Source organism: Drosophila simulans, chromosome 2L (assembly GCF_016746395.2).
Source record: "Drosophila simulans strain w501 chromosome 2L, Prin_Dsim_3.1, whole genome shotgun sequence".
Taxonomy (NCBI): Eukaryota; Metazoa; Arthropoda; class Insecta; order Diptera; family Drosophilidae; genus Drosophila; species Drosophila simulans.
The window spans coordinates 16,636,889-16,651,206 of record NC_052520.2 but is presented as its reverse complement, the minus strand read 5'-3'; the positions used below and the strand labels follow the sequence as shown (position 1 = coordinate 16,651,206).

Below are 14,318 nucleotides of genomic sequence, written 5' to 3'. Positions count from 1 at the left end.
GTATTAGAATTAAATAATTAAATAGAGTGCAAAACAAAACAAAGGCAGCTGCAAACAAGGCTTTGAAATAATTCTCAGTCAAAGAATACATCGAAAATAAAATGTTACTGCTTGGGATCTGCTTTATTTGCAGTGTCAACCCATTAGTGCTAAATGCATTTCCTGTGGTAAGTTACTTGTTAAATGACTTTTTTGAGGGATTGTACAATCGGTCCTCTAGGAATCCCAGGCCAATTCCAAGGATCTAGGTGTCCTGAATGCTCGCTTGACCGATCCTGCTGACTATCCCGACCTCACAAATGGTCTTACCGATGCGGAGGTACAGGAGACCCTCAAGGATCTAACCCTGGATGATCTTAATTCCTTGAACAAGCTACTTGATGAGCGCCTTGGTCGAGATGAAGATGTCGACGATGACGGTAAGTAATCACTGTAGATGATCTTTCATTGTCACCGGCTGAAACTTTTCAAAGAAAGCGAGCCTAACAGCCCATGGTGGACAAGCGATGGCCAATATACGCAAGCAGGACTTTCAGTCTATGGATGTAGGTCTCGATGATAGCTGCCGGGATGAGGACGATTCCGATGAAACGAAGCCTAATTTGTGCACCAAGAGACCCACTTGCCCGACCACGAAGCGTTGCTCAAGGAAAAGCACTTGTGCGCCGAAAACCACTCGAATGTGCTCAACTAAAAGTGCTTACGACAATTGCAAGCCAAAATCAGGTGGCTTTGTGGACGACGATCTTTCAAGCGAAACTACCAAATCTCCGAAGCCAAAGAACAAAAAGTGCAAGAAACCTAAAGATGACTTCGAATGCGAGGCAGATGACTTTCTGTGCCAGGCCAGCAGGCGATCAAGAGGCAAGGAAAGTAGAGACACACTTCTGGATGAAGAATATATTCCAGGGCAGGAGTTGACTGGAAATGCGCAACTGGGTGATGAGCTCACATCAGCATTCAATGATCAAGGTGAACCATTGAATGATGCACAAATAGAGCTATCAAACTCCGAGTTTGACAACAGCTTAGGGCTAGAAAATCAAGCCAGTTTAAAGCAAGTTCAGCCTTTTGACTTTGGAAGGGATAGCAAGATTAATACAGAGCAGAAACATCAAACTAATTTAAAAAACGAGTATAGACGTCAAAATCCTTTGGAATACCCCGTGAACTTGAAGCACGAACCTTCAGGCCAATTGAAAGAAGAAGATCAGGCGAACTTGGATCAGAACTATAATGCTAAGATTAAGCGAGAACAATCTACTGACTTAGAGCTAAGAAGCCAGTCCACTTTGGATCAAGAAGATGAGCTTAATCTAAACAAGGAATATCAGCCAAACTTAGATTTGACCAATCTGGGTAATTTCGGGCAGGAGCATCAGGCTAATTTCGATTCAGAATATCAGAACAACTTTCAAAAAGATCATTTAAACAACTGGGAGAAAGAACATCTGGCAAACTTCGATGCTGGACAATCAGCTAGTTTGCATCAAGGTGAACAGCAGTTCAATCGGAATCAGAAGGCACCTAATGTAGAGGGAGTCGACAGAGCTGAAAACGAACCGATAGCGAATGAAGCAGATCCACTTGATCTTTACGATCGCCATCAGTCCTCCAGGACGTCACATCGTAAGAGAGAACAAACAGAGAAGCAATTTGTGGAGCAGATGCACAATGAAGATGATAATAAACAAGCGAGTATAAAGGATGAGCCGATGCCACTGAACTCTAAACTGCCTAAGCAGGAACATTTTTTCGATAGCGAAAGGTAAGATAACTACGATTTTGTTGTTTCGTTACCATCACTTATCACTTATCATTTATGTTCAAGTTTTATTGCCAATAATGCTCGGGATCCACCTCGTTATTTGATTCAAATGCAAGACGACTACATACAAAGTGAAAATGAACGTGGCGAACGTCGATTGCTCGAGGATCGAAGGGAAAGCGAGGCGTTAAACATGGACAAACTCACGGAGGAGGAGCCCAGAACAATGGAGGAATTCCATTTGGATTCCGAGTACAGGAGGAAAAAGCGCGAGAATAAGAACACTAATGACTCCCCCGAGGTGAGTGGGCAACCACACACCTCATTATAGAATATACATTTGTATGCAATTAGAACTCCAAAGAAACGTATATAAAGATGCTGATGGACTCTTTTCCGCGGGATCAGGGTGGCCGGATCAACGCCCATGCGGCATTGAGGCAGTCCAATCTCGCCCATTTGCGCATCAAGCGAAGTTGAGTTATATATGTATATTTAACGCTATACTTGATAAATGCCTTTATATATATTTTTTATATGAACCCATAAAATGATAATCCAGAAATACGAGAGCTGAGACTTTGTTGTTCCTATTTCTGGTTTTGATTCATAACATTATACGATTTGGAATTGCCAGCAAATTTTCTCTTGTTTAAATTGTATGGTAATTAAATTGAAATGAAATTATCGTATCATCATTTCCACTTACCTTTGTAATCCCTCCAGTAGAAGCGGTGTAAGGAAGACGTTCAGTTGACCTTTTAGCCTGGCCACCACAGACGTACAGACCGCTCCTCCCTCAGCCTGCAGACTCATGAACTCGCCATCATCAAATCCGTTCGTGGTCTTGTCCGATTCCTCCTCTTTTAAGAGCACACTGGGGTCCCAGGGATGAGACTTGGGTCCGCCCATAAATGTGGCCGAGCTGTTGCTCCCAGTGGCGTTTTCGTATCGAGGAACCACTTTAATCTCCCGCCAACAGGAGTAGAGATCAAAGTGGGGCAGCATCTTGCTGCCAATATAGGTCAATCCACCGTCTTCGTTCTCCGAGAACAGTGGAGTAGAAAAGACATCTGGACCCAAGGGAAAGGAACATCCATTCCAGTTAAAGCACTTCACCTGCGACAAATGATTCAGGTAGCTGGCCATCAGCAAAGGTGAGTCGATAATTGGCCGGTTGACCTGCTGGTGCAGATTGACCAACGCCACATCCTCTTGTGAAGACATGGCCGATATGAAAGAGTTGGAAGACAGTGATGGGGTGCCAGATGATGAGCCACGAGAATCAGCCTGCAGAAGGAATACCATAAAACTGTATTAGATATATTCTGAGTGGAACATGAAATTGAGTTGTTTTCGGCTTCTACAACTAAAATAGCCAGTTCAAAGGACACAAGCAGAAAACTGTGAGAAACTTTTTGTTGAAGTGCAGCAAAGATTTTGGTCGGTTTTTGAAAGATTTAAAATAAAATTGCAATACTTTTCAGTTAATCGAATTGACATTCAATTAGTAATTTGTAAAGTTTTCAAAATTAAAATATAGCTGACAAACCATACTAATTTCAAACCAAAGGCATATCGAAATGGAATTTTTTGTTGATTGATACCGGTAATAGCCCACATCCTACAGCCTCATAGCTTATGATATGAATTAGATATAGGATCGAGAGCAATAGACTCTACATGCACTAATACACAACATACTTTACATGCATTTGTTGATCATCGAGAATTTGTTTGACAATTTTTGGAAACTTATAAGGTAAGAAAGGAGGTCTACAGATACATTCAGGTTGTTCAGAACAGACTAGCATTCGAATTTCGATTTAGTTAGGCTACTTGTTAGTTAGAAGAGGTTGGTTGGTTGCTTGTTGTTGGTACTAAGAACTACTCACATCATGAACAAAATGTCGGTACTCAGGTCGAGATGAGATATTTGTTATTTTTCTTATTGGTGTGGCAAGACCGTGAATGCGTCTCGCGTCTTCGTTCTGGGTGATTTTTGTTTAGGTTTTGGTTTTTATATCGATTTGGTTAGTTCATTAATTGATTTCGGATTTTAGAGATGAGTCGAGTTGAGGAAAGGAATAGATTTTAGGTGTGGCTTACAGTTTAACAAAATCAGCAACAGTTTCTCAATTTATGCTTTAAAGTGTGAACCGATATTGAGAAATTGTTGCTTAAGAGTTATTAAAAGTAAATGTATGTAGATAGACTTATGTTTAAAGAGCGAAGCATGCACTGAAATAGACTCGAATCGAATAATATTTCGAATTTGGGCTAATATTGCCGCCTTGATTATTACATGGGTGAATATGGAATTTAGTGATAAACTGAGTTTAATACAAAATTGGCCTCAAAGCAGCAAAGCTAAACGCGCTTGGTGTAGATAATTCACTGAGTAAATCGGCCTAACATTATACAATACGTAATCGAGGTGTTTGAGTATTTGATTTTTCAGCTTTACCAGTTCTGTGGTGCTCTGCGGTCGTTTTGGAAGTGTTTTGTTGCCGTCGGGAGCGTGGATCTCTAGATCGCTGCGATATGTGGGTAGTGTGTGACTTCCATTATCGTTTTGGGCTCCAATGCTAGTTGAATGAAGATGAAGATATACAATGAAGATATATTGTTAGTCAGAATATAATGGGGTCGGATATAACTTGTATATAGGCACCTTAGATCCGACGAAAATCGCTTCTTTCCGGACAGCACCACGGATCCACTGTTTACACTGTTTCGCTGCTTCATGGATCCCCGCTGAGACAGCACATTGGATATATCCTCTTCGGCTGAGAAGAACATCTCTGAGGGATTCTCCGACGTCAGCGATATAGTGCGTTGCACTTCGCGAGGCAGCTGATCTCCACCTAGTCCCTGGACGTGAAGCGCAATATCGGCGATCTCAAATTCCAACGGATGTGAATGAGGTGCCGAGTGCGACATTTCATCCGGTATCTGCAATGGAAAATATATTAGGATTAGTATTAAAATCAAAATTACAATATTGTGCCGCACCTCTGTTTCATCATCGAGGACATCCCCCGTCAGTCTGGAGTCGGAAATGCTAGTCTTCGGTGGTGAAACCCGCAGCCTATTGGAATCGGAACCGCGCCGATGGCTACTTCCCGCGTCGCCGGCAGACGCCTCGTGCTGCAGCTGTAGCTTCTTGGAGGGACTATCCAGCAGGCGGGCGTAAGGTACCTCCACGGAAGTTTGTCTCGTACATGGATAGCGCTTGGTCCTCCTTTCCAACGTATTAGGGGATCCAATGCTCTCTCGAGACTTATTTCGGCAGTTGGGCTCAGGTTTCTCAACTCCAGTTGTTCCACTCGCACCGATCTTAAACTTAGTGCCATCGGGCAGAGAGCAGAGATCCGTCTTCTTCAGACTTCCGTTTCGCAAATCTCCAGCTGGTCTGTACAGGCGGCCTTTGCCATTAAAATCCGCTGTATCGTAAAGCGAGACACAATGAAGACTGTAGGGCGGGGTGTGGAAGACAAGTTGACCCTGGTGGAGAATGCTTTCGCCGAAACCGAAGTCCTTATTATTGTTGATGATGCTGAAATTGCAAAGATATAAAAATTAAATGGTTTTTCTTAAAATATAATATATATTTGATTGCTATTTCCTACTAAACGGTGTCATTTTACTCACAAGTATCGCGCTATATTGTAGTTATCGTGGGCATCCTGCGCCGTTGGCTTGAAGAATTTTTGTCCATTTCGATTGCTTCCGAAAAAGGCGCATCCACCGATACAGCCACAACGTGAGATCTCAGTGCCAGAGGACAATGCACTTCCGTTATTGGACCACAGGAACCAGAGTCGCTTGAATTTGGCATCGTGCTCACGCAGAAAACTGCAAGGAAAACCCACAATTAGAATCAATAGACTAAAACATCAATCCGGATCTTACTTGTGCTGCACGAGATGCAGTTCGTGATCCGGAATGGGTAGAGCCGAAGCTCCCTCCAACAAAATGGGCCCCAGCGAAGTGCAGCCCACCTCCACCCAATTTTCAGTTATCTCCGTTTCTGGTGTACGCTTGGTATGTGTTTCCGAGAAACTTCCCCTAAGCTTCCGCGTGGCTTCCTCTCGAGAATCTCGCCTTGAGAAGGAGTTAGAGCTTCGCTTTCCGGCCTTTCCATGTGAAGCGTAATGAGATCCTCCTGCATCCTGAGACTTTAGGGAATCTTGATCAGCTCGTCTCAGCTTGCCTGACCGATTACTGCCCGTAGTGTTGGTGTTGAATGTCGAGTTCGTCGTGTGGAGCATGAACAAACGCAATAGAATGGAGGGCAGTAGCCCAGAGATCCCCGATTTGACGCGCTGGCCGTGAAGATTACAATTGGCCAAACGAATAGGAGAGATCCAGGCATGCAAAGCTGTGCCACTTTCTATCAGATATACATCCACGGCATCCACCGAAACGCGCGTCATTTTGTATTTTATATCCTCGGAGGAGGGACACTTGTACTTCTTCTCTTCCTTGGTTTGGGGGCACAAATTGCTGGGCACTCCGTGATGGCAGTTTCTTACTGTCTTAGGTGACTTTAAACAGTTCTCCGGATCAATGGCCAAGAGTATAAGTGTCTCCAGACCTGTAACAACGTTTACAAGCTGTGGTAGAGTAAGCTTTCCGGTTAGCTTGCCCAGCTGCACCTCCACGAGCCAGGAATATTCCAGAGTGTCCTCGTCCAGAGCACAGCCCTCATTACTGAACATGGCATGACCTCTAACCTGGACAGCGGAGAGCATTAGGTGACCCTGGTTAATATGCTGCTCCCTCTGCGACCGCTGCACGCAATCCGATGTGAGTAAATACGACGGACTTACTAACACTTGTAGAGTTGTTTCATGATACTTCTTATTCATCTCGAAGCCGAATCTTTCTATTAGAACGACCGGACATGGCGGATCATCTTCATTGCAATTCTTCATTACGTGCGCCTGAATGTCATGCACAATCACAGAAACCATCACCTCCAGAGGACGATATAGACGAGGATCGAAGGGTTTGCGCTTCTCCTCGGGCGGTTGAGTCTCTGAAATGGATTTATTGGCTAGCTCCTTTTCTTTAGCCAGCAGTTGGTCCTTGGGATTTACTTGGGCAACGCCGGGCTCCTTCATATTTACATTCGATTGCTCCATGTCTGTGAAATTCTGATCCTCGCCGAAAATATTTTCCTTCAGGCTAATAAAGTTGCGCAGCACATTTCCATAAGCCATAAGCACGGAGCTACCAATCTCCAGTTCCACAGTAACATGGTCCGCGGCCAGCGTTCCAGGATCAAATTTACTATACTGTTCAGGTGGCTGTTGCCAGCTACTAACAGGTGATTTTCTAACTTTTGGTATCCTCATGGGACTCAATAAGATCTCCTCTTTTTCCGGCGTTGTTATATCCGCTTGAGGATCTGGTCCTAGTGGTGGAACTGGATGATAAACATACTGAATTGACAGTGCCAGAATGGGCACTGCCCAACAGTCGATCCAACCGGCAGAGCGCTGGCAAATCTTCCGCCACTTCTTCGAGTACAACTCTGGGCGCCGGATGAGCTTGCCCTCCCTGGTCAGCAGTCTTGCGTTCTCATCTATGGCTAAAACAATAGGGCGCACCGAGGACACTTCCGGTACGTATAAGCTCAAATCCAAGCCCTCTCCGTGGATCCAAAACTTAAGAGTAACTGTCTTGGGCAGGAAATCGTCAAAGGGCAGGGCGAAACTCATCTCAAAGACGTCTCCACAGAAAGCCAGATGATTGTTCTCCTGGTTGGCACTACTGCAATCGATCCAATTGTACTCGTTGCACAGCATTAGGATTTCGAACTCATGCAGGCGGATGCTAAAGTTACAGGTATACGGAACAAAACTGAGTATATCCGGCCTGGCCTTGTTAGCCCAATCCTCGATGAGATCCTGGAAGAAGCACTTGTGTTTGTACACGATGAAAGCACTCGTCTTGCAGCCGGAGAGAGAAATGCTCCAGTCCTGTGGTGCGTTCCACTTGGTCGGGTAGTGTATGCGCACCTTGTATTCCAAGGACTCGAACTCTGCCAGGCTGCGGTACTGCAGCGAAGTGGTGGCCTCCACGTGGAAGAGCTGTCCCTGGATCTTCGATGTGTAACCATCGGGTTGAGTGACCCAGGGAATTGTCATCTCTACATACGAAGCAGGTCCCACGGTTATGTGCATTGCGTTTGTCTCTTTTTCTTTGGAAAAGAGTATGTCAATAGTTGCCTCATTTAGCACGCACAATGTAACATCGAAGGATTGATAGCTGCGAAGTTCCCCTGGCTGGGGTGTGGGTGTTACTTCTGCCTCCTTCCAATCAGAAGGGTAAAAGTACCTGTACAGATGATCTCTTTGCCGATCTGCCCACGGTCCGTAGCTGAAATCAGTGCCTCTGAGACACCTGGCATTTATGCCCCAGACCGGAGGCGAAGGCTCCACAACATCACCGTTGGGCAGAACAATCTGTACAGGATGTTCCGGCACCACGCCTGGCTCGTCCATGTAGAAATACAAATCCATTTGATTGGACATCATCACCACAAAGCCTTCGCCCATATATCGCGGTGGTTCATCAATCAAACCAGTATACTTGGGACTCGGACAGAAGAGCACTTTCGCATTTTCGACTTTGGCCTTCACAAAGTGCATAAAGTGATCCAATCTACAGACAGCTGGCTTTGTACTGTAGGTGCAATGGGCCTCTTCCACGGAAATCGATAGGGTAGTCGGCGTTAATCGGTTTCCAAACACAAAGCGACCGGAGCAAACGTCAATTTTAATCACTGGTATTAAATCCCGCCAGGTGGTGGCCTGCATTGCCTCCGAGTTCTTTACATTCTGAATTCTCTGGCTCTGCCGTGCGTTCTCCAGATTCATGTGGTGTTCCTTGAGCTTGTTCCTCTCCTCATTGCTCGCCGCATCTGTCGGTATAAGCAGCGATGGTTCCAGACCAAACGTCTTCTCCAACGTGTCGTACAAATCCGATCTGTTGTATATGTGCAGCTCGTAGCCATTTAACTGGACCGATAGGCGCGTGTCCGAATGGGAAAGATCTATGAAAAGTAATTGTCATCAAAAGTGTCCGATTACTCCCTTATTCCAGCTCACCTTCTGAGACATCCTTGGGCACATAGGAGCGCCACCAGCGGAATATGAAGTATCCATCCTGCGCCCGCACTGTGTAGTCATACGTGATGTAGACGAAGTCTCGGAACATTATCTTTCCTGCGAGCGGATTTAGAGCAACAGAACCGATCTTGAAGTACGCGCCCTTGATGAACCAACGGTTGGCGATCTTCGTTATCAGCATGCCAATCACCCGAGAATTGTAGAAGGTGATATACGTCACCCAGGTGATCGTGGTCAGGAGCGACGCAAGCAACCATATCTAAAAAAGATTTCAGATCGACATTAGGTTGTAAGAATAAAGCAAAAAATATAAATATCCATGAACATAATTAAACAATAGTTTATTGCCGTTGTGGGTTTAAAAATTTATTTTTGAAAGTATTAAAACAATTTTTATAAATCCTTTTAAATTTAGGCCACTTTTCATATCATTGTCTTCAGGAATAGAAACCATCTTTGTAGAAAAAAAATCATGTACAATTTTCAAATATTTCGAATATTTTCCATGATTATAACCAAAATGAGAAAGTCCGAGAATTACGTACAATTTTGTAAAATATCCCTCTTGAATATGGCAGTGGACACCGTTTTTTAACTGGACTTTAATGTGTACACAATCAGAGACATTTAAATGGGCAGCTGTGCAGTGATTTCTTGATTCCCTACGAATACCACGACTCGAGGACCTTGCAGGGTGTGTCTGTGAATATGAAACCGGTTAAGTGGTCACTCTGCTCCTCCTCAATGATGGTGCAGCCATTGGCAAAGGTTAGGTTTAAGCCACGGCCAAGGAGCTGGGCCTCCAGGGACTGCTTCCGGATACAGTGGGCGCCCCGGAAGTAGGCGCGACCAGTCAGGGGATTAATAAAGTCCGCCCAATAACCATTATCCATGATCTCACGCGAATTGAAGCTGGCGAAGTGAACGAAAGAGCGTATGGCCTTGTTAGGATCTGTGTCCTTGTATCGCATTCCAATCATGCCGAAGTTCATCGAGCTGCCAAAGCGGACATACGGATGCTGGAACAGGCGACGCATGTAGGTCACCAGCAACTTGGGGCAAGCCACCACACACATTTCGGTAGGTGCTACCAAAGAGTCGAAATTGGTATCGTTTTCCTTGGCCATATAGTAATTGCTGGTATAAGGCTGATCCACCGAAGAAATAAGGCCCTGATACGCTGGACCCACGCAGTTTGGCATGTAGAACAGATCAGTGTGGCGGCTGTGAAGGATGGGACACTGATTCATCACTCCCTGCTCATCCTCCTGCTCCGTGTCGTCGAGGTCGTCGAAAAAGACCAACTCGGGAAAGCTGCTGCTCCCACTGGATCTCCGTATGTGGGATATAATCTGGCCATTTCGCGTCGAGAGGCCTTGAATCACCGTTCGCAAAGCCTGCATGTCTGACTATGGATGGTAGGACCTGGAAGGTTGCCGCAGTTGCAAGGTTCCTCGAGTACTCGGATTCTCTTCGCGTGAACCCACGAAAATGATTTTACTCCTCAAATTTTTGAGGATATAGGAAATTTTGATGATTTGTTAAATGACTGCGTTTTAGAACGAACGACTGAAAGATTTCATGTGTGCCCCGTCGTTTTTGATAATTTTTAATTAATGCTAAATTATACCACTCCGAAAATGTGGTAGTCTTTATATAGAGTTAATGGCTTTTATGACCGGCCTCATTGAACGCTGGACCTTGAGTATCAAATAAAAAAATCGGATTTAATAGAAGAATGTCTGAAGGGTTGGTGTTTTAAAGGAATCGAAACTTGACAGATTAATTTTGATTTATAAACCCAAGTTTACTCAAGCTAATTCTTACTTCTCAAACGATTGATCCACATAAAAGTTAGTAACTGAAAATGTTTACCAGCTGTGGACTTTAATTGCACAAACAAGCAAACTACATTTAAAAACAAAACCCCTTGTGTAATGTTAATACAATGAATTATGCCAATAAGATAAGATTAAGTAAAGTCATCTGTCTTAATCGCTAAATAAAAACCTAATTGCCACCATTTATTATGGAATTAACCTATAGGGCTTACTAATCTTACTTAAAATGTCTTTTTAGTTAGATTAAAGACCCAAGTGGATATTCATTTTAACTTTATAAATGTTATTAATCCAAATAAAAGAGCTAAGATACTTCATAAAATTGCTCTTGTTTAGGCTGGATTTTTAAATAACACTTGATGTCGTCTATCTTTAATTGGAATATAGTTGAATTAAAAAGAAAGACGATTATAAAAGAAAGCTATGGGAAATCTATATTCCGATTTGAGCTCTAGATCAGCCTAGAAACCAGTAGTCTTATCATCGGCGGGGCGGCGGAGTGACAAGTAGGCGGAGTATGTGTGTGTCAATGACCAAATCCCGCTGAATGATAAGCTTTCCGCTGCTCCCTTTGACCATTGAACCAATAAACGTGGAGATAAAGGCAGTCGTCGGCTGATTCACTGGCATGCCAGTCGTATTAATCAAATTATACACATATGTATGCCCTCATCATGGGTATCAAGTTTCGCATTCTGAAGCGTATTCTCACCATGCGCGCATCCAGATTCATGTCGTTCAAGGAGACATTGTGGGTGCTGTTCCAGGTGCCCACTTCTGGGAATCCCATGGGCAGGCTGTCATCGCTGGTGTCCTCCACTTCTAACGCCTCCATCGCCGCTTTTCTCTGTGTGTATGTGGGCGGGGCGGGGCGGTGCGGGGCGGTGTGTGCTGGGATTCGCCTGCTGCGTTTGTTGATGTTGCTGTTGTTGCTGCTGCTACTCAGGTTTTGCACTCGCGATTAGCGATTGCTCATAGCCGCGCTCATTATCACCGATCACAGGCTATGTATATCATTCGATTATGGATTGCACACATTGGGCTCTTTAATTTTAAATTAAATTTACTATTCTACACACACACTTTAACTGAACGCAGACACACACACACGCACACAGGTTCGATTTTTCCCACTTTGTTTCGGAGGTCGCGGGTGTCTCAATTTTCGATTCGTTTTTTCTCGCCTTCTCATCGAGGCAGCTCACTGCCTTTTATCACAGCAAGAGTTGCAACTACCCGGTCGCGTTTTAAGCTAGATTAGCTCATTAATCGCTGGCTATGAAGCGCGAAAAAAATAAAAATAATTTCGCCTCGGACGAAAACACTCCCATCGTTTCTTCTTCTTCGCGAACAGCTGATCGATCAGGGATGCACAACAAGCAGCTATTCACTGACTGGCAACGCCGGGTGACGTGCGATAGTCACAGCTCGCGGTAGAGATGCGCAGGTTTCTGGGGAAGATGGCGCGTAAAGCTGTCTTTTGAATAATACAAAATTTCAATAAAACTGATAGCGTTGTAAAACAAAATGTACTTGCTTTTATTTTAGTTTTAAAACAATTATAGAATGTATAGTAACATAGTCTTAGCTTTGAAGTAATAGTCTGGGTTTGTAATATCACGATAAACTAATTAAGAAACAATAAATCCAACATTGATTACAGTGTTGAAATGGTCATTAGTATAGTTATTGTTTTAATGTACCTAACGAAATGCATTGTCAAAAGATGCCCAATAAATTACGCTCAAAATATACTATTCATATCATATATGAATATCTCTATTTATTTGTAACTTCACGAGTCACGAATAAGTCACGACCTAATCTAATCTTGTATGTGCCTCCGCCAAAAGCACTCACGCTGCCATCGCTATCGAGGAACTCACGGTTACGCGTTAGTCCCTTTTAAACAGCCGTGTGATTCACTTCGTTCGTAATAAAATAAACTGAAAGCAGAGAAAAGCTGCTGCGAATCAGTTGTTAACTTGCATTTAACAAACAAACCAATTCCGCTGACCACTGGTGATGTCACAGCTGCGCTCGAAAGTCATTAGCCTCTACAAGCACGTAAGTTGCGCACAGTTTACCGGCGGCACGTGCACCCCCACCCACCCAGAAGAAAGAAAAACCGAAAAAAGTTCAACCTAGACCATCCCCAATTGACATTGCGTAAACACTTGCAGTTGCAGTATTTGGGCCGCGAATATCCCGGCCTGAACGGGCCGCAGAAGTTCAGGAAGCAGATCCACGATGCCTTCATGAACCACAAGGACGAGCAGGATCCCAAGAAGATCGTCGCCCTGCTGGCCCAAGGACGCTACTTGGCCAAGGAGGTGGAGGCCCTGTACTCCCTAAAGAAGTACCGTAGTGTCAAGCAGCGCTATAGCTACAATGACTAAGTGGGCGGAACGTAAAACGGCGGGCGGTAGGCGTGGCAGCGATGCGGAAATCGCGGCGAAAATTCAAGGACTGATGCTGGGGATTGGGGGGAGCACGAAGATGGAGGTGTAGAAAGAATCATGAGAATATGATACGTTTCGCCTTGCTTGTCGCACACAAAAACCCAAAAAATATACATACTGATATGCATATTGTTCGGCAAAGAAAAAAAAACGCAACCCAAAACACACAATAATAATTTCAAATGTCTTGTCAATGTCCAACTTAAAGTTTGTTATTGAGGCACCAAAAAAAGCGAAAAACGAGCCGTAGCGAATAAACGAAGCCGCCATTGAATAAACCAACTGACTTTTATGATTTCAAAACAAATGTGTCTTTTGCTACAAAAATAGCCGCGGCATTTGCTGGCCTCCAATGGTAACTTGTGTGGCATTATCATTGGAAATATCTTCGAAATAGTCTAGCATTAATTAGCCCTATTCCAATTTCAGATGTAAGTTCCACTTTCCCTCTGAGCGGTGACCTTGAAGGGATTCCGCCGGAAGGGGCCTGGCAGGTGTATGTTTATCTGGGTCTATTTCGGATATGTCGCAGTGATAAAAAGTATCTATCAGATATTCGGTGCGCCTGCCAACATGACCACCGAATGCGTTGGGCGCCGTCTCGCCGTCGCGTATTGACAATACTGCGTATTTAAATTCATCTGACCGCTGATCGCAGGTCGCCCCAGTACGAGTATACCTATAAATATATACACGCTGACCATTTAAGCGTCCATGTTTTGGTGATAAACAATCGCCGATGTTTTCGAGCTGATTGAGCTTTTCGTTTCGCGCTGACGAAAACATGAAAGCTCTTTTGCAATGCAACTAAAGATCTACGTTCATACCATTCACTATTCAATGTTATCAGCGAGCTTTTCACTGATAACAGAGAGCAGGAATGTCAGTGCGAAAAGCGCGCGCTCATTGTAAGTAGATTGTTACACGATAAGATGTCAGCTATTTTCGTATTTACGTAGGCTGTCTGATCGGCACTTTCAAAGACAAACGAGATTCAAATAATAAATAAAGCTCATTAAATTACTTAAATATATAAAACAATAAAAGCGTTTATCAACAATCCTATTTATACAAATTAACTATATGTTCGATTTTAAAAGCCTAT

At 43.9% G+C, this 14,318-nt stretch overlaps 4 protein-coding genes across 13 annotated transcripts in view; 2 read left to right on the top strand and 2 right to left on the bottom strand.

Moving 5' to 3' along the window:
- LOC6732580 (transmembrane protein KIAA1109 homolog) overlaps positions 1–12,160 on the bottom strand; it is a 30,205-nt gene extending 18,045 nt beyond the window's left edge. For 5 of the 9 annotated variants that reach the window (XM_039298614.2, XM_039298617.2, XM_039298616.2 and 2 more), the window contains exons 1-9: positions 11,464–12,160; positions 8,890–9,169; positions 5,684–8,834; positions 5,423–5,626; positions 4,784–5,327; positions 4,443–4,723; positions 4,236–4,356; positions 3,664–3,759; positions 2,478–3,058 (exon numbers count right to left, since the gene is read on the bottom strand). In XM_039298614.2, coding sequence (XP_039154548.1) covers positions 2,478–3,058; positions 3,664–3,759; positions 4,236–4,356; positions 4,443–4,723; positions 4,784–5,327; positions 5,423–5,626; positions 5,684–8,834; positions 8,890–9,169; positions 11,464–11,586 — 5,381 coding nt within the window. In that variant the 5' untranslated portion in view covers positions 11,587–12,160. The remainder of the gene's footprint in view (positions 1–2,477; positions 3,059–3,663; positions 3,760–4,235; positions 4,357–4,442; positions 4,724–4,783; positions 5,328–5,422; positions 5,627–5,683; positions 8,835–8,889; positions 9,170–11,463) is intronic. The other 4 variants (XM_016180275.3, XM_016180274.3, XM_016180273.3 and 1 more) reach the window with 1 other exon arrangement.
- On the top strand, positions 26–2,355 carry LOC6732578. Of its 2 annotated transcripts, none has more exons than XM_002079661.4 (5): positions 26–167; positions 221–419; positions 478–1,768; positions 1,832–2,069; positions 2,123–2,355. In XM_002079661.4, the coding sequence occupies exons 1-5, from the start codon at positions 102–104 to the stop codon at positions 2,246–2,248; spliced, it is 1,920 nt and encodes a 639-aa protein (XP_002079697.1). In that variant the 5' UTR covers positions 26–101; the 3' UTR covers positions 2,249–2,355. The 2 variants fall into 2 exon arrangements, with proteins under 2 accessions (XP_002079697.1, XP_016025263.1); XM_016178187.3 differs by having other exon boundaries at positions 2,133–2,284.
- On the bottom strand, positions 9,264–10,714 carry LOC27208339. The gene has a single exon (XM_016183932.3). The coding sequence runs from the start codon at positions 10,311–10,313 to the stop codon at positions 9,573–9,575; it is 741 nt and encodes a 246-aa protein (XP_016025262.1). The 5' UTR covers positions 10,314–10,714; the 3' UTR covers positions 9,264–9,572.
- A 466-nt stretch (positions 12,161–12,626) lies between the features above and the next one.
- LOC6732576 (electron transfer flavoprotein regulatory factor 1) lies at positions 12,627–13,516 on the top strand. The gene is made up of 2 exons (XM_002079659.4): positions 12,627–12,818; positions 12,935–13,516. Exons 1-2 carry the CDS (start codon positions 12,777–12,779, stop codon positions 13,148–13,150), a joined length of 258 nt encoding a protein of 85 aa, XP_002079695.1. The 5' UTR covers positions 12,627–12,776; the 3' UTR covers positions 13,151–13,516.
- The last annotated feature ends 802 nt before the right edge of the window (positions 13,517–14,318 follow it).

What these genes read in the sequence shown, in the direction of transcription:
- LOC6732578 (XM_002079661.4), top strand. Translation starts at nt 102, where the DNA reads ATGTTACTGCTTGGGATCTGCTTTATTTGCAGTGTCAACCCATTAGTG. An exon ending in TGCTAAATGCATTTCCTGTG is followed by an intron (nt 168 to 220) that starts GTAAGTTACTTG and finishes TCGGTCCTCTAG; the next exon opens with GAATCCCAGGCCAATTCCAA. An exon ending in ACACTAATGACTCCCCCGAG is followed by an intron (nt 2,070 to 2,122) that starts GTGAGTGGGCAA and finishes GTATGCAATTAG; the next exon opens with AACTCCAAAGAAACGTATAT.
- LOC27208339 (XM_016183932.3), bottom strand. Translation starts at nt 10,313, where the DNA reads ATGCAGGCTTTGCGAACGGTGATTCAAGGCCTCTCGACGCGAAATGGC.
- LOC6732576 (XM_002079659.4), top strand. Translation starts at nt 12,777, where the DNA reads ATGTCACAGCTGCGCTCGAAAGTCATTAGCCTCTACAAGCAC. An exon ending in TCATTAGCCTCTACAAGCAC is followed by an intron (nt 12,819 to 12,934) that starts GTAAGTTGCGCA and finishes AAACACTTGCAG; the next exon opens with TTGCAGTATTTGGGCCGCGA.